Below are 22,972 nucleotides of genomic sequence, written 5' to 3'. Positions count from 1 at the left end.
TGAACTGAAGTTTGGAAACAAAACGGAAGAAAATTATCATTTTAAAGTAAATAATGATTCACAAAAACAGCTGTTTAAATTGATCCTGATTTTAAATTTGTTCAAATTAAATCAAAATGATAACACTTTGCATAATTTACCTTTGAGTTTAATTATCATTAAAATACAAAAATTTTCAGATCAATTCTTTATCAAAACATGTTATTTCTCTCTTAAAGTCTAAAAAAAAATCAAAAAAAGTCATTGATTTAAGATTAAAGGCTTTATTTGACTAAGTTGACATGTTTTTCTTTCTTAAATATTGTCATAATTCTAAAAAGGTTTACAGTCAAAATACATTTTTTAGACCTACAAACTAACAAATGATCATTTGTTTTTTATAAAAAAATGACTACTGGATAACAAAAATTTTAATGGTTTAAATGTTGATAACTATAAAAATGTTATCATAGAATGACAAAAAAAATCTTTTGATGAATTAAAATAAAGGTGTTGAATTTAATTGGTCATTTTTCATATTTTTAAGAACAGACTTAATGTTTAATTTCTAAATTTCTAAAGATCTTTTTCTTCCAAATGAGTTAGTCTGAGTGTAGAAATGATTTGCAGCCGTCGTGTCTCCTGATGACGGTTTGATGTGAAGCTGAATCCAGTGAGTGAAGTGAACTTTGTGCTGCATTGATGAGGAGTTTAGTGATCAGAGTTCATGGAGTTTCCAGGATCAGACTGAATGCACTTCTGGAAGCTGCTGTTGACTGTGTGAGTGTGTGTCTGTGCTGCTTGTTGCTGCTGTCAAACTTCAGATGAGTCCGTAGTGAAGCCCGTGGTGAGCGTGTACCCAGCAGCATCCAGAGTCCATGTGGAGGGGAGCAGCTCCCTGCTGTGTCTGGCCTCAGCCATGTTTCCTCCTGTGGTCCAGTTCTCCTGGAAAAGACAGAAGAACAACGGACCACTGGAGGACCTGACCTCTGAAGAGCAGCTGGATCTCAGAGAGTCGGGACACAGCGCCTCCATCCTGCTGGTTCATCAGCAAGAGGACAGCTCCTATGAATACATCTGCTCCGTCAAACATGAGGGGGGCACAGTGGAGGCCCAAACACAACAAGGTGATGAAGGCTTGGTGACTGTGTTCAACAGAGATTCAGCTTCATGCTGACTCTTTCTGACTCTTTCTCTGTTTCAGAGGTTCCTGCACTTCCATCTGCAGGTTCCACAGCAGCTCCAACATCCCATCCAGCAGCTCCAACATCCCATCCAGCATCTTCCAGCATTCTAGCAGAGGGAACAGCCTCTGTTCCTCCTCTGGACCTGGTGAAGCTGTCCTTCCAGTCTGAGTGCAGGGTGAAGCTGCTCTGCCTGCTGTACTCAGTGCTGATAGTGAAGAGTCTGGTGTACTGCTGTGGACTCTCTCTGCTGATGATCCTCAGAAACAAGGGAGCATCCACCAACTCCAGACATGCTGAATGACTGTTTTCTGCTCGTCTTTTCTCTCCATCAAATCTCCTCCTTTCATCTCATTCATCACTTTGATCACAGTTCTCAAATGTTCTTCATGACTTGCTGTAGATCCTTCATCAAACTGTGTCAGCTGTGTTGTAGAGATGGAACTTTGCAGTCTTCTGCTTTTTCATTTACATTTTCTGTTTCTACTCATTGATCCATATTCTTACATTTTATTTGCAACAATATTCTCAATAAACTCAAAGACAATTTTCTTGTTTTCAGACATTTAACTGTAAGTTTGTGATTCTTTCAGGAACATCAACTAATCAAAAGTTTCCATGCAGCAGAATAAAGACAGAGAGCAGAGAGGAGGGAGGTTGATGAGTGAACAGCAGCAGATATGAATCTGCTCTCAGTGGTTTGGATTACAGGAAATGCTGCTGACAGACAATCAAACTGCCTGCAGATGTGTGTGTTTGTGCTCTGCAGCCTTCACACCCTGAACTCTGGCTACACAATTGAAAACAAACACAAAAGAAATACACAAACATCATTTTTGTGTTTCTAATTATGAAAAATATTCTCCTGTTTCTGTTTTAGACATTGGTTTCAGTAAATATAGAATCACAAATCCCAAAATATGTGTATTCATATTTTATTTCTTCATGAGGATTCTGAATTCAGAGCTTTAAATGAATCATCACTTCCATTGTCTCTAATCATGGGTAGAGGAGAGAAGGTAAAGAGGGGAAGATGGAGAGGATAAAAAACAAAAAATCATGAACCAGAAGAAAGAAAATCTAAGAATAAACAACTAAAGTTGCTTGAAACTTAACATTATTAATGCTGTTCTTGAGAGAGGACTGAGGCATTGTTCTGACGTTCACCACTAGAGGGCGCCGTCGTTGTTTGAGTAAATCCAAATATAAATTGTAAACAGAAGTAAACAGAGCAGCAAACACAATATTTTAAAGAGCAGTTTGGGTTTCTAAGCTTAAGTGTGCGTCCATGAGAGCAGTGAGACCATTTATGTGTTTGTTTAGAGTAAAATCTGTTTGTTTTTTGGTGTGGACATTTTCTGCTCACTTAACAAGTTAAGCTAGTTTTGGTTAGAAGTTCTAGAATATTGGATTTAATTAGTTCCTACAGTTAATATCATAAGTTTTCTGTGTATAATATTCTGGGTATAATAATGCTATAAGAGGTTTGTGGAATGTTTCCAAATGCAGATCCAACAGGCTAAGTGGTTATTATGAAGACATCCTGTTGCTAAATTATTGACTCATGAATATTATTATTTTGGGTTTGGTTATTGAATTTGGTTTATTTTAATTGTATTATTTGTTTTCTTTATTCTGTTGTAGAACCACACACACAGACACATGTGCAAAACAGGCATGGATGTATCTTCTACTGTAAATCCAACTACATTAAAGAAGAATCCATCATCCAGAACCCATATTAGAGACAGAAGTCTTCAATCCAAATGCTGTAAGTGACTGTTTACTGAGAGGAAGCTTGCAAAGGGAATATAACATGGAGTAATAAACCAAAGAGCCAAATAATTTCAAGAAATATGACACGTGGATTCATCACTTTCTCTGTATGTCTGACGTAACCTGAATAACAGCAGAGTTCTGACCTGCAGACAACTTGACCTCAACTTTCACCATCGCTGATATCAGCTGAAGAAGGATGTGGACCTGAATCTAATGTCTGCATTGAAGTTGAAGGACAACAACCTGCGTGAGGTCTGGAACACCATGAAGACCATGACTGGATGCAGCAAAAAAGAGGGCGGTGCGACAAGTGCGAGTCAGGAGAGGGCAGATGAACTCAATATTTTCTTCAACCGGTTCAGCTCCCCCCAGGCTACTCCACATGTTGCCTGCTCCCCGGTTCTGCAGTGCCCCACCGTCCTCCCCAACCATCTTGCTTCTGCTCCCCCTCCTGCTGCCCTCCCCTTGCCCCCATCTCAGTCACCAACTCCCGATGATCACCCCTTTTCCATCACTGCGGATCAAGTGAGCAGGGAACTGAGACGACTCCACCCCAGGAAGGCAGCTGGCCCAGACCGAGTGAGTCCACGGCTCCTTAAGGCCTGTGCTGCAGAACTGGGAGAACCCCTACAGCAGGTTTATAATCTGAGCCTGCAGCTGGGGAGGGTCCCATCACTGTGGAAAACATCATGCATAGTTCCTGTGCCCAAGAAGAGTCGCCCCAGTGAGCTGAATGACTACAGGCCGGTCGCCCTTACATCTCATGTCATGAAGACGCTGGAGCGGCTGGTCTTGCAGCGCCTGAGACCCCAGGTGCGGGGGGATGAGGACCCTCTCCAGTTCGCCTATCAACCTAAAGTAGGAGTTGAGGACGCCGTCCTGTATCTTCTACATCGGGCCCTCTCCTACCTGGACACAGGGGGCTGTGCTGTGAGAATGCTCTTTTTTGACTTCTCCAGCGCTTTTAATACAATCCAGCCCCTCCTTCTCTAGCAGAAGCTCCTCTCCCTTGGTGTGAACTTCCATCTGGTGTCATGGATAACGAACTATCTGACCAACAGGCCACAATTTGTCAAAATGGGGAGTTGCAGTTCCTCCATGCTGACTGGCAGCACGGGGGCTCCACAGGGCACAGTCCTATCACCTCTCCTCTTTACCCTCTACACCACCGACTTCCACTATAACTCTGATGCTTGCCACCTTCAGAAGTTCTCGGATGACACAGCAATTGTGGCATGTATCAAAGAGGGTGAGGAGGGGGAGTACAGACAGCTGGTGGAGGACTTTGTGCACTGGAGCCAACGAAACTGCCTCCACCTGAACACATCCAAGACAAAGGAGATGGTGCTGGACTTCCGACGAACACCTGCTGAGGTTCAGCCCATCCTCATTGGTGGAGCAGAGGTGGAGGTAGTGGATAACTACAAATATCTTGGAGTCCTCCTGGACAAGAAGCTGAACTGGTCGGTAAACATGGACTCCATATATAGAAAGGGGCAGAGCAGGTTGTTCTTTGTAAAAAGACTTGCCTCTTTTAATGTCTGCTCAGATCTCCTTTTGATGTTTTATCAATCTATTGTTTTAAGTGCCCTGTCCAATGCGGTGGTGTGTTGGGGGGGGTGCGCGAACAAAAAGGACAATAAAAAAACTGAATCGTCTGGTCAGGAGGGCAGGCTGTGTGGTGGGCCGGACCGTGGAGACAGTGGAGGTGGTGGCAGAGCGGAGGATGCTGTCCAAACTGGACAGCATCATGAAGAACACTGGTCATCCCCTACATGGACTCTTTAGTGACCAGAGGAGCGTATTCAGCGACCGCCTTCGCTCTCTGCCATGCTCCACAGAAAGACTCAGGAAGTCCTTTGCACCGAGTGCAATTAAACTGTTCAATGCTGCTGGGAGGGGAGGGGGCATGAGGAGGAGTCACTAAACGGGCATCTACTTTTTACCACTTTTATGGTTTTGCTTTTACTTCTTCTATTTTGTTTTTACTGCTCTTATATTTTTATCCATTTTATTCTGTTTTTAGTGGGGTGACTATTTTATGAATTTATGACTATTTATTACTCAACTACTTTAAATTTCTATTGAATGTTTGTGTATTTGAGCAGCATCGGATGGTTATGCAAGTTCCCTCGGGATTAATAAAGTACTCTATCTATCTATCTATCTATCTATCTATCTATCTATCTATCTATCTATCTATCTATCTATCTATCTATCTATCTATCTATCTATCTATCTATCTATCTATCTATCTATCTATCTATCTATCTATCTATCTATCTATCTATCTATCTATCTAACTCTGTTCAAACCCAGAAGATCAGCTGTTATTCAGTAGAAGAAGAAATGCCAACCTTGGACAATCGACAGTTATGGACCCTTTTTACTTTTCCCCTACAGCATTACTTTATTATAAAAAAATAAAATAAAAATACAAAAAAAAAATTAAAAAAAGTAAAACAAATGAATTATCACTTATTGAAAATTGTTAAATTGATTGACTTTTAATGATATAACTTCACTTTCTCCAAAAATTGATAAATTGATTCAAAAATCTTTCCTAATGTAGCATAATTTTGCACATGTTTTTATCTTTTGATACTTGATGAAATTTTGCTATAAAAATTCCTAAAACGGTGTTGTCTATTTTACTGATATAGTATTATGTTTTATTCATATGAATGGCTTTTATAAGTAACATAATCTGCATATATTTCAGATGACTGATCTGCATTTGCCATGTTGATTTCTAAAATAGTTATTTTTGACGTAATACTTAAGTAATTCATCTTTGTCATGTGCTTTATCGATATCTTATGATTTTTAATTCTGTCTGATAAAAACCAGGAACCGGATATTGATAAATCATGTAATAAAATGGTTATAGTATGGGTGGGATCCTAACGGGGTGGGATTATATAAATTCGCTTCCTTGAACTCCCTTTCAAGCAATATTTATTAATGTCTAATTATCCTAAGTATGATTAGTTACTGTATGAATGTATAACTGATGTTTATATTGCTGTTGTGTATCATTTCGGTAACGCTTTATAATAGGTGTCCTTAATAAACTATTTATAAGACATTAACAAGCACTTTTAATGTTGTAGTAAGCTGCTTATAAACACATTTATTACCAGTTGTAAATGTCTTACAAGTTCAAATAAGCTGCTTATGAACACATTAAAAGACTCATAATTAATTATTTATAAGACATTAACAAGCACTAGAAATGTTGTATTAAGCTGCTTATAAACGCATTTATAAGCAGTTGTAAATGTCCTTGATAAACTATTCATAAGACATTAACAAGCACTAGTAATTTTGTATTAAGCTGCTTATAAACACATTCATTAATCCTTCATAAAATGCCTTACTTGATAATAACAGTGTTGTAATTAACAGTTTATTAAGTGTTTTGCAGCCCCCCAATCTAAAGTGTGATCAAATAGGGGTTCATATTCACAAGCCATTTATAAACTGCTTGTATGGGATTAATAAATATATTAACAGGTCCCATGTTAAGTGGACTTACATTTTCTTAAGGCCAGCTGCTATGACTTAACCTCAAGACTACACCACCTGGATGAATGAGAACCTTTACTGACAGTTTGAGTGTTTTGCAGCCTCCTAAAGTGTGGGCTATGTTTTGCCACAAACAAAAGCAAAGTACAGAATATGAGAAATGCCCTTTATAACATTAACCAAAGCCACAAACATATAACAACTCTAACACATCACAACAACATTGTGGATAACATTTTAAACTTTCAACAAACTTTAAAAAAAAAAAAAAAATCAATATCTGCCCTTCCCAAGGGGCAGTAACTGTCCACTTTTTTTGAAAGTGTCGATTGTGTCTTCAATTTGTGAATTTGCATCAATTGTGTCGATGCAAGCTTTTGTAAAGTTGCTAAGTTTCTTTTTGGGATTGTGAAACTGTTTCAGCTCGGAGTACTTCTGTGGGGCTGCAATGGCAAGTTCTGCCACCGCAGCACTGCACACAACGGTGTTCCGATCTACTCCCACTTTTATGAATGCTGCAGTTAATGTTTGTCCTTTGTTAAAGGCCTTGAGGACCTTTCTGTAACGCTCCACCACCTCATCTGGGACACGTGCTGAAACATAGAAAGGATGGTCAAGCAATGTTTTGAAATTGTGTACTCTGCATGTTTGCATGACATATATTAATTGTCAAACATATATGTTCCTGATTTTATGGTCTAAAACTGTCTGTGTGCTGCCCACTAGAGGTTAAAACAAGGTACTAAAGTTGAATTTTACGATTGGTCTATTTATGTCTAGGTCCCATGTCATTTCAGAGGTTTCGTGTCATACTTTACATCTCCAGCATATAAAAGCCCTGCCCATCTTAGATTGTGTAACGGTCGGACGTGGAAGTTAGACAACAGTTGTTAAGTGTAATTGTCATTTAATCCAGCAAACTCTGTCCTGGTGATGGGATTTGGAATGAACATTCACTCAGGATTCTTTGCTATGATGTTAGCTTCATTTTATCACTCCGACATGGTTCTGCAAACCCTCAGCTGTGCAAGCAGCCCCACTGTTGGGCATTGCTGAGGTCAGTATCACTCCCCATACTGAAGAGGCAGTGTGAGTGTAACCAAGCCTCGCCCCGCCACTTTTTTTCCCCATTTTTTAAATCCGGGCTGGGAGTGGAGTCTCTAACTGTCCTGTTGTGTTACCCTTTAATGGAATACACATCTCATCATTTTTACATGTTAACTGTCTATACCTGTCACATTTGGGTTTCTGTCTATGTTATTACCTGTCTGTAAGGGGACACACCAGAGCAATTATTTCTCAAGAAAATTGAAAATTTGAAGTTACCTCTTCTGACATGTTTGCGGGCTTTAATTTGTTTCTTCTTTCCACTCTTGCTGTTGTGATCAGTGTGACCAGGTGGGCGTGGCTGACTTTTTCCCTGCTGCCTCCCTACATGGCACACCTGATCCTCATCTCATCAAGGTCTTTAAATGCCTGAGCCTGTTGCTTCTCCATGCCGGATTATCACTTTTCCATTGCTCTACATATCTGTGGTTTTCCAGTTTAGCTCCCTGATTCTGCTGCCTGTCCAATTCTGTTCCTTGTCCTGTGAGGAATAAAAACTGTTTAACTGCCCTCGGAGTCAGATTCTGCTTTGGGGTCCTACCGCTCACCATAACAGAATAATCCGGCCAAACTATGGACCCCGCAGCGTTTGAAGAGGTTAAACATGCCCTTTCGTCCCAAGGGGCCCTTGTTGGACGGCATGATCAAGCTCTCCAGGAAATCATGAACACCCTTCAACATCTTTCCACCGGAATAAATCGTCTCGGCGGTCGCCTGGAGGAGGTCTCGTCTCAACTCACCTCAGGAAGATCCCCGGATCCAGTTCAAGCCGCAGTATCGGATCCAGCCCCGTCACTTGCTCCTCATGTTCTTGCATCATCTCCCCGTGAGCCCTTCATCCCCACTCCCAGCAGGTACTCCGGAGAGATAGGTCTATGCAAATCATTTATCCATCACTGTAGACTCGTGTTCGATCAGCAACCTCTCACTTATTCCTCTGAAAGATCCAAAGTGGCGTTCATCATGAGTTTACTGTCAGGCAAAGCCTCTGCCTGGGCTGTTGCATTAGCCGGCAGTAATTCTCCCCACTGCGACTCTTTGGCTTTATTCACGGCTGAAATGCTCAAAGTTTTTGATCATCCTCTCCAGGAAAAAGAGACTGGAAATCGCCTGCTCTCCTTACGCCAAGGTCCCGCTTCAGTTTCGGAGTACTCCATTGACTTCCGCATCTCCGCTGCGGAGTGTGGCTGGGATGAAAAGGCCCTCACCGGAATATTTTACCGGGGTCTTAGAGAGGAGATCAAAGACGAACTAGCTGCTCGTGACGAAACTTCCAACCTAGAGGAGTTAATTTCCCTCTCCATAAGGCTGGATAACCGCCTTCGGGAGAGACGCAGGGAAAGAGCAGCTCGACCCTCTCGTCCCGCCAGCTCCTTGCCGGTCACGCCCCTTCATCTGCCGGTGTTCCCTCCACCTGCAACTCAGCGGGACTCCGCGACCACGCCTCCCCAGGAACAGAGCACGCCGCGCTGCAGCGAGGAGCCTATGCAGCTCGGCAGGATGACTCTCACACCTGAGGAACGTCAGCGCCGCATCTACCAGCGGCTCTGCCTCTACTGCGGCAAGTCTGGCCATTTCCGGCCCAACTGCCCCGTACGGCCAAAAGACCGGGCTCATCAGGCTCAGGAGGGGCACTGGTGAGCCGAACCCCTGTGGATCCCTCCTCCAGACGCATCCATCTTCAAGGTACGATCTCATATGACACCACAACATTACAGATCCAGGCTTTAATGGATTCCGGTGCAGATGACAATTTTATTGACTCTCAGTTTGTGTCCCAATCCAACATCCCCACTGAACTTCTACCAAACCCTAAAAAAGTGTTTGCTCTGGATGGTAGACTGTTATCCTGTGTCACTCACCGAACACGTCCTGTGTCCCTGCTGGTTTCTGGCAACCACAGAGAACTGATTAGTTTTAACATCATTTCATCTCCATCCTCTCTGCTGGTGTTGGGTCTGCCCTGGCTTTCACTCCATAATCCACACATAGACTGGTCTTCTCAATCCATAGTTAATTGGAGTCTTTTTTGCCACTCTCACTGTTTACATGCTGCTGTACCACCTGTTTCCACCTCTCCTGAGCCTCCTAAACTTATTGACCTTTCTTGTGTACCATCGGATTATCATGACCTCAGGGAAGTTTTTTCTAAGGACCGTGCTTCCTCTCTGCCCCCTCATCGACCCTATGACTGTGAGATTGAGTTGTTACCTGGTGCTTCTCTACCCTCCAGTAAACTGTACAACCTCTCCAAGCCTGAGAGGGACGCGATGGAGACATATATAACTGAGAGTTTGGCTGCTGGACTCATCCGTCCATCCTCTTCCCCTGTTGGAGCGGGATTTTTCTTTGTTGATAAGAAGGATGGGTCCCTTCGCCCATGTATTGATTACACAGGTCTAAACAATATAACAGTCAAAAACAAGTATCCTCTCCCACTCATGGACTCTGCTTTCAGCTCCCTCCAGACTGCAACCATCTTCACCAAGCTCGACCTCCGAAACGCTTACCATTTAGTGAGAATAAAGGAGGGTGATGAGTGGAAGACGGCCTTCAATACTCCTCTGGGACATTTTGAGTATTTAGTGATGCCGTTTGGACTGACTAATGCTCCAGCTGTTTTTCAATGTCTCATCAATGACGTTCTGCGTGACATGTTGAATAGATTTGTGTTTGTTTATCTTGATGATATTCTGATTTTTTCACGGACTCTTGATGAGCACGTTCAACATGTCAGGCTTGTGTTACAGAGGCTGTTAGCAAACAGGCTCTATGCTAAAGGTGAGAAATGTGACTTTCATGCCTCCAGTGTCAGTTTTCTTGGGTTTGTGATTGAGAAGGGCCAACTCAAGCCAGATCCTGCCAAGATCAAAGCTGTAGAAGGGTGGCCTACACCCACAACCAGGAAGCAACTCCAAAGGTTTTTGGGGTTTGCCAACTTTTATCGGAGGTTCATCAGAAACTACAGCTCTGTGGCTTCTCCCTTGACCAAGCTGACCTCTGTACGAGAACCCTTCTCCTGGTCCTCAGGAGCTGAGGCAGCCTTTATTAAGTTGAAAAATCTTTTTTGTTCTGCTCCTGTACTGTCTCATCCTGATCCTACAGCTCAGTTCATGGTGGAAGTGGACGCCTCAGAATCTGGAGTTGGGGCGGTGCTCTCTCAGCGTTCATCCTCAGATCGGAAGATGCACCCCTGCGCTTTCTTCTCCCGACAGCTGTCTCCTGCGGAGAGGAATTATGACGTGGGGAATCGTGAGCTGTTGGCAGTTGTGCTGGCCTTGAAGGAATGGCGCCACTGGCTGGAAGGAACATCTCAACCTTTCCTGGTATGGACAGATCATAAGAACTTGTCGTACCTCCGTTCTGCCCGCAGACTGAATCCCCGTCAAGCTCGGTGGTCCCTTTTTCTGGGACGCTTCAATTTCACCCTCACTTACCGCCCAGGGTCCCGCAACCTAAAGCCTGATGCCCTGTCCAGGCAATTCGAGCTGCCAGCCTCCTGTGATACTACTCAGGACACAATCCTACCTCACTCCTGCGTTGTCGGTGCTGCCATCTGGGAGGTGGAGCGTGAGGTTGAGAGAGCTCTGAAGGACCTTCCCTCTCCACCTGAATGTCCCACAGGTCTTCTGTTTGTTCCCCCATCTGCTCGTTCCTCTGTGCTGCAGTGGGGCCACAACTCCAAGGTGGCTTGCCATCCTGGAATACACCGGACTTTGACGTTGCTTAAACAGCGGTTCTGGTGGCCCTCCATATCTGCGGACACACGGGAGTTTGTCCAGGCTTGCTCTGTCTGTGCTCGTGGTAAGGCTTCTCACCGAGCACCAGCAGGTCTTCTGCGACCACTCCCAGTTCCTCATCGACCCTGGTCCCACATAGCTGTGGATTTCATCACTGGCCTTCCACCTTCTGAAGGTAACACAGCAGTCTTGACAATCGTCGACCGTTTTTCAAAGTCCGTCCATTTTGTGCCACTTCCCAAGCTCCCTTCTGCCCTCGAGACAGCCAACCTCCTGGTCCAGCATGTATTCCGTTTGCATGGTCTGCCCCAGGACATTGTGTCAGACCGAGGCCCCCAGTTCACCTCCAGGGTGTGGAACGCTTTCTGTCGGGCCATTGGGGCCACGGCTAGCCTGTCCTCTGGATACCACCCCCAAACCAATGGCCAGACTGAGCGGGCTAACCAGGACCTGGAGGCGGCTTTGCGCTGTGTGGCAGCTACTCATCCTGCTTCGTGGTCAACTCATCTTCCCTGGATTGAGTATTCACACAATTCCTTGGTCTCCTCCGCAACAGGTCTCTCTCCATTCATGGCGTCCAATGGCTATCAGCCTCCCCTCTTCCCCTCTCAGGAAAGAGCCGTGGCCGTCCCTTCTGTCCAGGACCATCTCCGCAGGGCCCGTCGTGTTTGGCACGAGACCCGGGCAGCCCTCTCCCGCACTGCCTCTCGGAACCGTGCTCTGGCGGACCGCCGCAGGGTCCCAGCCCCGGACTACAAACCGGGTCAGAAGGTTTGGCTTTCCACACGAGACATTCCCCTGCAGTGCGAGTCCAGGAAGTTGTCTCCGAGGTTCATTGGCCCTTTTGAGATCGACCGGGTCATCAACCCCTCGGTGGTCCGTCTTAAGTTGCCTGCCTCAATGCACATCCACCCTTCCTTCCATGTGTCTCTCCTGAAGCCTGTCTCCTGCAGTGTTCTCAGCCCTCCGGCCGAGCCCCCTCCTCCCGCCCTGGTCGTGGATGATCATCCGGCGTTTCCTGTTCGCTGCCTTCTGGATGTCCGGCGACGGGGTCGCGGTCTGCAGTATCTCGTGGACTGGGAGGGTTATGGCCCGGAGGAGCGTTCCTGGGTTCCCCGCTCCTTTATCCTGTCCCCTGCTCTCTTTGATGACTTCTATGCCCGTCATCCCGACAGGCCTGGTCGGCCGCCGGGTGGCGTCCCTTGAGGGGGGGGCACTGTTGTGATCAGTGTGACCAGGTGGGCGTGGCTGACTTTTTCCCTGCTGCCTCCCTACATGGCACACCTGATCCTCATCTCATCAAGGTCTTTAAATGCCTGAGCCTGTTGCTTCTCCATGCCGGATTATCACTTTTCCATTGCTCTACATATCTGTGGTTTTCCAGTTTAGCTCCCTGATTCTGCTGCCTGTCCAATTCTGTTCCTTGTCCTGTGAGGAATAAAAACTGTTTAACTGCCCTCGGAGTCAGATTCTGCTTTGGGGTCCTACCGCTCACCATAACACTTGCCTCTTTTTTTCTTCTTTTTTGGTGTTCCTTTCTTCTTCTTTCCATTCTTCTTCTTCTTCTTCTTCTCTTCATCTGAAGATGAAGACTCAGAGGAAGAGTCACATGAAGAATCGCTGCATGAAGAGTCACTCGAGTCTGAATAACTGCTCGATGAACTTGCAGATGAACTTGACTGAACTTGGGAAGTTTTTTGTTGTTTCCCATGCAGCATTATGTCATTTGTGGAGGCTTGTGGAGGATGTTTAGCTGCAGAACAAAAATATAATTGTTGCAACCCAAAAGCACAGTGTAATTTTTAAGCTACTACTTTTATTAAGGAAAGGCAACAACACTACTTGTAGTATGTGGTGTTGCTTGCACATACCTAGCTGTTCTTTCAGAAAATCTTTTTCTGCTGACAGCTCTTTGATGAGCTCCTCCTGCCTCTGAATTTTTTCTGTCAGCTTTTTGATGGCTTGTTGCTGTTGTTTTGTAACAAGCTGGGCAGTAGGTGACACTTCAGCCAGATCTGTTAGGGGGAAAAAAAATAAAAGTTTATCATTTAAAAGACTATTTGGGATTGGTAGAAACATTAAAACAACATTTTGAAGAATACATTTTATGTTTTGCAAATATTAAGTAACATTCTTATGGTACAATTTTTAAGGGATGGTCAGCGCCAAACACACAAATCTGTATGACTGCTTCACGATCTCACTCAGATTTTTCTGATGAAGGAAGTCAAGATAAGTGGGAGATTTTCCTAAAAAATCCTCCATGGCGTACATTACAGTCAGCTCTGTTTTTAACTAGGACAGATCAGAAAGTGCTCCGCAGCTCTGTGTCAAACTGGACAAAGCTGCGTGTGACTTCCTGAAACTTATGTCCAATCAAAAGGTCCGAATACCGTGACGTTGTCTTAGCCTGCTAGAAGTGCGTGCTGACACCATCTCAAAATCTGATTGGTTGAAAGAAGTAAAAGACCGACATCACAGGACCTTTAGAACGGATAGTGAATGTCTCTGGGCAGCTGAAATGCGATTGGAACGATCTTAAATTAAAATTAAACTCCGCAAAAACTGAAACAAGGAATGTGGTGTATAATTGTGTTCAATGTATGATGAAAATCAAGCAATTTCGCCGAGCAAATATCGAAGACATAGGTTGCGGCAGTTTTTATTTCGACTGAACTTGAAAAATCCGCATGGGAGGGTTAGGGTTAGTGAAATGTTAATACAATAGTACATATTTTACCATTAATTATGTGACATTATATGGGAAGCCGAGCTTCCTTTGCAGTCTTAAAGAAATCGCCACTGGTTTAAACGCTCCAATGGGAAAATACGTCTGTCTGAAAGTGGCATAACCGTCATAAACAAAATAAATATTAATGGACTGATCCATTTGGAGTTATTTGACAAAATATAATTAAAACACGATTCAGCTATTTTAGGTCTTCAGAGAAGCCAGGACTTGACATATTTGTTTGTAGCTTACCAGGGAGACGTGCTTCGTCTGTTTGCTTCCTCTTCATGCTTTTCTTCAGCTCGGGCGACTTCGCCCTTCCAGCTCCAGAACGGGTGTTCATGCGGCTTCGGACTTGTGGGACAGACAAAGTGGATAACTATAGCGAGCAGCAGACTAGAGAGCTGCATTGGGATCGGGTCCCGCCGGGTCCCAACCCAAATCTCGCGGGATTGGGCGGTTTGAATTGTGCTGGGGGGGGGGGGGGGGGGGGGGGGGGGGGCGTCCGCTCCCGCCCGCAGCGGACGCCCCCCCCCCCCCCCCCCCCCCCCCCCCCGCGGGATCAGTGCTGGCATCAATATCTCATGAATATATATTGGTGGACTACGTTAGGTTGTGCGGCTGTTGGAGTCTTATGTACTGAAGCACCAGGTAGAGACGCCTAATGGCCTCTGTCATCTAACCTGTTGTTGGGGGTGTGCAACGCCCCGCCCCGCCTCTTACCAAGAGCGCGCTTCAGGCCGTCTGTCTGCGCGCGGACACACGCACACTTTTAACCGAACAGAATTTGTGAAAATATATTTAATAATTAAGTTGCAAATTACACAAAAGAGGAATGCATGAAAGGATGAGGCTGGAGGAGGGACATGAATCTCTTTAATAATATCAATACAAATACGTGATTTTTTTTGTTGCTTTGGTTAATGTTATAAAGGGCGTTTCTCATATTCTGTACTTTGCTTTTGTTTGTGGCAAAACATAGCCCACACTTTAGGAGGCTGCAAAACACTCAAACTGTCAGTAAAGGTTCTCATTCATCCAGGTGGTGTAGTCTTGAGGTTAAGTCATAGCAGCTGGCCTTAAGAAAATGTAAGTCCACTTAACATGGGACCTGTTAATATATTTATTAATCCCATACAAGCAGTTTATAAATGGCTTGTGAATATGAACCCCTATTTGATCACACTTTAGATTGGGGGGCTGCAAAACACTTAATAAACTGTTAATTACAACACTGTTATTATCAAGAAAGGCATTTTATGAAGGATTAATAAATGTGTTTATAAGCAGCTTAATACAAAATTACTAGTGCTTGTTAATGTCTTATAAATAGTTTATTAATGAGTCTTTTAATGTGTTCATAAGCAGCTTATTTGAACTTGTAAGTCAGTTGTAAGACATTTACAACTGGTAATAGTTGTCTTTATAAGCAGCTTACTACAACATTAAAAGTGCTTGTTAATGTCTTATAAATAGTTTATTAAGGACACCTATTATAAAGCGTTATAGTTTATTAAGGACACCTATTATAAAGCGTTACCCATATTTTAATCACATAATGTTTAATTTACAAATTTCTAAAGATGTTTTTCTTCCAAATGAGTTAGTCTGAGTGTAGAAATGATTTGCAGCCGTCGTGTCTCCTGATGACGGTTTGATGTGAAGCTGAATCCAGTGAGTGAAGTGAACTTTGTGCTGCATTGATGAGGAGTTTAGTGATCAGAGTTCATGGAGTTTCCAGGATCAGACTGAATGCACTTCTGGAAGCTGCTGTTGACTGTGTGAGTGTGTGTCTGTGCTGCTTGTTGCTGCTGTCAAACTTCAGATGAGTCCGTAGTGAAGCCCGTGGTGAGCGTGTACCCAGCAGCATCCAGAGTCCATGTGGAGGGGAGCAGCTCCCTGCTGTGTCTGGCCTCAGCCATGTTTCCTCCTGTGGTCCAGTTCTCCTGGAAAAGACAGAAGAACAACGGACCACTGGAGGACCTGACCTCTGAAGAGCAGCTGGATCTCAGAGAGTCGGGACGCAGCGCCTCCATCCTGCTGCTCCATCAGCAAGAGGACAGCTCCTATAAATACATCTGCTCCGTCAAACATGAGGGGGGCACAGTGGAGGCCCAAACACAACAAGGTAATGAAGGCTTGGTGACTGTGTTCAACAGAGATTCAGCTTCATGCTGACTCTTTCTGACTCTTTCTCTGTTTCAGAGGTTCCTGCACTTCCAGCTGCAGGTTCCACAGCAGCTCCAACATCCCATCCAGCAGCTCCAACATCCCATCCAGCATCTTCCAGAATTCCAGCAGAGGGAACAGCCTCTGTTCCTCCTCTGGACCTGGTGGAGCTGTCCTTCCAGTCTGAGTGCAGGGTGAAGCTGCTCTGCCTGCTGTACTCAGTGCTGATAGTGAAGAGTCTGGTGTACTGCTGTGGACTCTCTCTGCTGATGATCCTCAGAAACAAGGGAGCATCCACAAACTCCAGACATGCTGAATGACTGTTTTCTGCTCGTCTTTTCTCTCCATCAAATCTCCTCCTTTCATCTCATTCATCACTTTGATCACAGTTCTCAAATGTTCTTCATGACTTGCTGTAGATCCTTCATCAAACTATGTCAGCTGTGTTGTAGAGATGGAACTTTGCAGTTTTCTGCTTTTTCATTTACATTTTCTGTTTATACACATTGATCCATATTCTTACATTTTATTTGCAACAATATTCTCAATAAACTCAAAGACAATTTTCTTGTTTGAAGACATTTAACTGTAAGTTTGTGATTCTTTCAAGAACATCAACAAATCAAAAGTTTCCATGCAGCAGAATAAAGACAGAGAGCAGAGAGGAGGGAGGTTGATGAGTGAACATCAGCAGATATGAATCTGCTCTCAGTGGTTTGGATTACAGGAAATGCTGCTAACAGACAATCAAACTGCCTGCAGATGTGTGTGTTTGTGCTCTGCAGCCTTCACACCATGAACTCTGGCTACACAATTGAAAACAAACACAAAAGAAATACACAAACATCATTTTTGTGTTTCTGATTATGACAAATATTCTCCTGTTTCTGTTTTAGACATTGGTTTCATTAAATATAGAATTACAATGAATCATCACTTCCATTGTCTCTAATCATGGGTAGAGGAGAGAGGGTAAAGAGGGGAAGATGGAGTGGATAAAAACAAAAAATCCTGAAAATCTAAAAATAGACAACTAAAGTTGTTTGAAACTTAACATTATTAATGCTGTTCTTAAGAGAGGACTGAGGCGTTGTTCTGAAGTTCACCACTAGAGGGCGCCGTCGTTGTTTGAGTAAATCCAATAATAAATTGTAAACAGAAGTGAACAGAGCAGCAAACACAATATTTTAAATAGTAGTTTGGGTTTCTAAGCTTAAGTTTGCGTCAATGAGAGCAGTGAGACAATTTTTGTGTTTGTTTACGGTAAAATCTGTTTGTTATTTGGTGTGGACATTTTCTGCTCAGTTAACAAGGGTTAACATCAGGTAAAAGTACAGAATTAGAATTTCACATACAATTCTTTTATTCAAACAAAAAAGACTGTTTTGTTTTTTACAACATGTGAAGTTCCTGAAACAAAAAGTTTCAGTCAAACGTCTTATTATTTGTCCTAATGAGGACATTGAAAACATCAGAGAACAATATTCATGAGACCAAATGAAAACACAATCAAATCAAATCAAACTTTATTTGTAAAACAAAAAGGGATTTTTATGCCACTCAGATCAAAGTGATTTACAGTTAAAAACAAACCCACACCATTGCCCCCCCCCCCCCCCCCCCCCTCTATTGACACATTGACCCCATGACCCCACACACAATGAATCCAGACATTAAATCATGACTGTAGTTCTAAAAGAAACTCATGGAAATGAAATGAAATCCTGAAATCATGAACCTGTTCTATTTCCTTTGTTCCTTTGTCCAAATGTGTGGAGAATAAATGATCTCTTTCTGAGTTTCCTGAATGCAGAAACCAGAGTGACAGCTTCTGCAGACACAGAAACTCAGAAATCAGTGAGTCTGAAAAAGCTGAGCTTTCAGTCTGCTTTCAATGCAGTGATTAGCAGCTGCTCAGAGAAACACACAAAACAAAGAAGACTGTGGATCTGGCAAAGTTCTGACAATCTGTTTTTTCCAGATGATTCCTTGATGGACTGCTCACCATCTTCTGTCCTTTTGTCCACCTGCTAAACCTCCAGAAAAGTCCACATAGCTGTCAATGCTTAGTCAGCCTTTAGAGAACATCTGCTGCTCTGCAGCCTTCAGATCCACTGAACTGAACTGTTTCTCTGCTTCTCCTTATTTTCACACTGGAAATAGAAAAAACTCCAGTTTGAACATCAGTGTGAGAACAAACCAACCCAGTCTCCTCCTAAAATGTGTAGTAGCTACATTTGTCCACATGGAAATGCGTGAGAGTTTTACAAAAACGCCCCCTAAACTGTGAGGCGGATACCTTTCATTTTTCTATTCATTTTCTACGAGCCTTCTCAGGATCACGTGACTTTGACTGGGTTGGAACAAACACATTCAACATTCCAGGCCTGTTATTTGTCTAACCACAGTTTTCTAACATGTTGGAAAACAGCAACTGGAAACATTTAGAGACACAAACCCTTTACAGATTTAGAAGAATGACATTTAGGAAGGAAACTGTTTGACAACAAAGAAGAAAATACACTTTTAACATTTACTAACCTAAGAAAAGGAGTTTGATGAAATATTAACTCCTTTATGCATGGATATATCTCCAGTTACTGATATATAAATAATGTAAATGATTATTTTTTATGTTATTTTTATTTCAAGTGATTGCAAGTTAAGTTTAGTTCTTTGAGTTTTGTCTTTTTGGTTCTCAAAACTTATTTTCAGAGGCTGTTCTGGTCAGTTTGGCGCCCTGGGTGACACACTGGACCCCCCAGCCCCCAAGAAATTCATAGCCTGCATACATCCAGATACAAAAACAAAGTAAATAAGTTATGTTACTTTATTAACTATACAAGTAGAATTGACTTATATGCTGATTTCAAATCTAAGATATAGAAATTTGTTCACACTTAACTACATCAGTTTATGTTTTCTTTTTAAAGACTCCAAAGGTATAGAAGCAATTCTGTAGCATAAATAAAAAGCAAAGTCAAAACCAGAAATGCTTTTTCATTTTTTTAATGAAGCTGCATTTTTTGACTCAAAAATATAATGAAAAAGCAATCCACCAAAATGCTTTTTCATTTCCTTCCTCAACACAGCTTTTTCTCTCACTTAATTAAAATTAAAATGAAAATGGTATTTGACATTTCATTTTCAAGACGTTCTCTGGTAAATGTGTAGCATAATTCATTTAGAAATGTCTAATTTGACATTTAAAATGAATTAATAGAAATGCTTTTTAATTTTCAAAATGAAGCTGCATTTTTTGACTCAAAATTAAAAAGAAAAAGCAATCCACCGAAATGCTTTTTCATTTCCTTCCTCAAAACAGCTTTTTCTGTCACTTAATTAAAATGATAATGAAAATGGTATTTGACATTTCATTTTCAATAAGGTCCATGGTAAATGTGTAGCAATCTTTTGTAGAAATGTCTAATTTGACAATTAAAATGACAATTAAAATGGATTAACAGAAATGTAACTGCATATAATGACTCAAAATTAAAAAGCAATATTTCAAAATGCTTTTTCATTTTATACTTAAAACCGCGTATTCTTCACAATAAAAACGAAAATGCAAAGAGGGGATTGCATTTGCATTTTCACATCCACCCTGCGAAATTTGTAGCAAAATTCTTTCTCAGTGAGCATTAGCAGAGGGGAGGCGGGGCTATGACGTCACTGCTTTGTCCGTGTGTCCGGCCACTGACAGACACAGACACACCACGAGTACTATGGCAGGCCATTTTAACATTAAAAAGCTAAGTTTGACTATCCGGAACGAACATTGTAGATATCAGCAACATATTTCTGACTAAATTACGGATAGGAAGAATGTAGTTGCGGATATCTGAAATGTTCTTTTTGACAAGGCAAAACTCAAATAAAGATATCTGCAACACACATCCAGTCTAGCTTTTTAATGTTAAAATGGCCTGCCATTCGAGCAGACTGTGTTAGCGGCAGAGTAGAAGACGGCTTTGAGTTGGTTGTGAACTTCTGATGAGTTTCCACAGCTTCTCAGGACTACATAGCAACATGTCCGCCTTCTGCGGTCCTCCTCCTGACGCACCGCGGACAAGCTTTGTTCATCGGACCGCCAGCTGCCTTCGCACAGCGGAGCGCGAAGCTCCCGATGATCGCTGAAGGCGGAAATGCTGCTACAATCTGAGAAACCATCATATGAATTTGTGTTTTCAGTGGTGTCCAGAGAAAAATAAAGACTGATGTAATTCCCACATATTTACACATTTATTTGCAGCTTCGCGCTAAATTTACTGTTTGATGACAGCTGGAGCCCCATCAACAGACAGCAGATTTCTCCATGCTAAACGTTGCTGGTTGGACCAAAAACACTCACTCAGCGCGAAGCGTCAGGAGACTATCTTCATAATGTGCTTTTATTACTGTCATGATTATATTTAAGGGCCTGCTCTGCTCGATCATATGTTTTTAAATCCGTGCGGTCAGACGACGCTGAAGTTGGGTTACGATCCACAGCTTCTGATTCGCGGGGGCAAAGGGAACATTTTGCTGCATTTTTCACATTAAGATCTACGACGGAGTTTTAGGGCCACGGTGAGGAAAAAAAAATTCTGGCCAACGTGGCGAGATTAAAGTCGTCATGTCGACTTTAATCTCGTCATGACGAGAAAAAACTCGACACAAAGTTTCGAGAAAAAACTCGTCTTGTCGAGATTAAAGTCGAAATAAAGTTTCGAGATTAAAGTCGCAATGTTGCGCGCGAGCAAAAAAACTCATAAATTTACGAGATTATTGTGGAAGTGAGCAGCACGCAGAGCAGCAGGTGAACGCCGCGCAGCAGCAGAGCAGACCGACTAAACTTTGTTGAACAGGTGAGCTGAATGTTTATTGATAACGTTCCAAATGTTTGGAAGCTCATTTGTTTGATTTACAAGTTATTAAAGTTTTATTTATTGATGGTTGGTTTGCAGGATCACTGCAGCCCGATGAAGCCGTCATCGGGTGTCCCTGCAGCTGTTTGCTTGAATCCTTTCTTCCTCCACCAAAGACAAGATCTCTATGTTTGTGTGATGCTTCCGTCTGAGGAGGAGAAGCACTTTTTGCCTTTTTCAACGTTGTAATGCTAATATAACAGACTATTTTCATTCATCTTTGTTTTTTAATGATCAAACGGGTCGCTTCTTCTGCAGGAGGGGGCGTATGTAACACTGTTTACTTCCGCATTGGTGATCGGATGACAGGTTCATGACGTAATGTGACAGATGAACTTCAGGTTATGTGAATGAAAGGGAGAATAAAGGCTGCAGCGGTCCACTACATCCAAACGTGTCTCTGAGCTCTTTATTTTACATATGAAACTCCGCTTTACCGACACCGAACCCCGGAAAGACTGCTACACGGAAAATAATCTGATTTTGAGTCGCCAAAAGACTCAGAATCTCTGTTTTAAACCTATAATCCGGAAATAAAGCTTCACAAAAGGCTCCACATAGTTCATCTTCAAGCGATGCTCCGATAAACAGACAACTTCGGGGTTTTCTCCTTGTTAATCTATGACTTTTTTCCCCGTAAATTTACGAGTTTATATCTCCTAATAAAATTTCTTTTTTTTGGTGGCCATAAAACTCTGTCGTAAACTCTTAAATACAAAGCCACTAGCTCACTAACAGCCATAACACTGAATACTCCTGAAAGACTCAGCTTCACTGCTCGCGCGCAACATTGCGACTTTAATCTCGAAACTTTATATCGACTTTTATCTCGACAGGACGAGTTTTTTCTCGAAACTTTGTGTCGAGTTTTTTCTCGTCATGACGAGATTAAAGTCGACATGACGACTTTAATCTCGTCATGTTGGCCAGAATTTTTTTTCCTCCCCGTGGCCCTAAAACTCCGTCGTAAAGATCACCTCAAACCGGGTCCTGTTCACAAACCGCTGGACCTGGACTGCTCAAACCTGGATTTCTGGATCTTAATAAATCAAACAGCAAATTCAGCGTGAAGCAATCTGAGAAACCATCATGTGGAAACACAAATTCATATGATGGTTTCTCAGATCGCAGCAGCATTTCCGCCTTCAGCGATCATCGGGAGCTTCGCGCTCCGCTGTGCGAAGGCAGCTGGCGGTCCGAAGAACAAAGCTTGTCCGTGGTGCGTCAGGAGGAGGACCGCAGAAGGCGGACATGCTGCTATGTAGTCCTGAGAAGCTGTGGAAACTCATCAGAAGTTCACAACCATCACAAAACCCTCTTCTCTGCCGCTAACACAGTCTGCTCCTGGTGCGCGTGTGTGTGCGTCTGTCAGCAGCCGGACACACAGAGAGAGCAGTGACGTCATCGCCCCGCCTCCCCTCTGCTAATGCTTTTTCTAAATGAATATTGAGACAAGTTTCCCAGGGTGGATTTGAAAATGCAAATGCAATCCCCTCTTTGCATTTTCGTTTTAATTATGACACAGAATGAGCAGTTTTAAGTATAAAATGAAAAAGCATTTTGAAATATTGCTTTTTCTTTTTATTTTGAGTCATTTTATGCAGTTAAATTTTGAAAATTAAAAAGTATTTCTTCTAATCCATTTTAATTGTCAAATTAGACATTTCTAAATGAATTATGCTACACATTTACCATGGACCTTATTGAAAATGAAATGTCAAATACCATTTTCATTATCATTTTAATTAAGTGACAGAAAAAGCTGTTTTGAGGAAGGAAATGAAAAAGCATTTCGGTGGATTGCTTTTTCTTTTTAATTTTGAGTCAAAAAATGCAGCTTCATTT

The 22,972-nt window shown here is 42.7% G+C and overlaps 2 long non-coding RNA genes and 1 gene segment (V, D, J or C); 2 read left to right on the top strand and 1 right to left on the bottom strand.

The window, feature by feature from the left end:
• Nucleotides 1-12,835: 12,835 nt before the first annotated feature.
• LOC110013773 (uncharacterized) lies at nt 12,836-14,452 on the bottom strand. Its single transcript, XR_013650575.1, has 3 exons — nt 14,301-14,452; nt 13,189-13,332; nt 12,836-13,070 (listed from the first exon to the last, which is right to left on the bottom strand). It is a non-coding gene; the product is annotated as an uncharacterized LOC110013773 (long non-coding RNA).
• A 1,381-nt stretch (nt 14,453-15,833) lies between these two features.
• LOC144986817 (Ig lambda chain C region-like) lies at nt 15,834-16,798 on the top strand (the record flags this gene model as incomplete). The annotated part of the segment is given in 2 exon segments: nt 15,834-16,176; nt 16,308-16,798. Coding segments are annotated over 2 exon segments (573 nt in total), but the record flags the coding sequence as incomplete, so codon positions are not given.
• A 3,973-nt stretch (nt 16,799-20,771) lies between these two features.
• On the top strand, nt 20,772-21,969 carry LOC144986874 (uncharacterized). The gene is made up of 2 exons (XR_013650752.1): nt 20,772-21,067; nt 21,167-21,969. It is a non-coding gene; the product is annotated as an uncharacterized LOC144986874 (long non-coding RNA).
• Nucleotides 21,970-22,972: the final 1,003 nt, after the last annotated feature.

Source organism: Oryzias latipes, chromosome 17, assembly GCF_053564925.1.
Source record: "Oryzias latipes strain Hd-rR chromosome 17, Olatipes_Hd-rR_3.1".
NCBI classification, from domain to species: domain Eukaryota; kingdom Metazoa; phylum Chordata; class Actinopteri; order Beloniformes; family Adrianichthyidae; genus Oryzias; species Oryzias latipes.
This window is presented reverse-complemented; position numbering and strand designations above follow the sequence as displayed.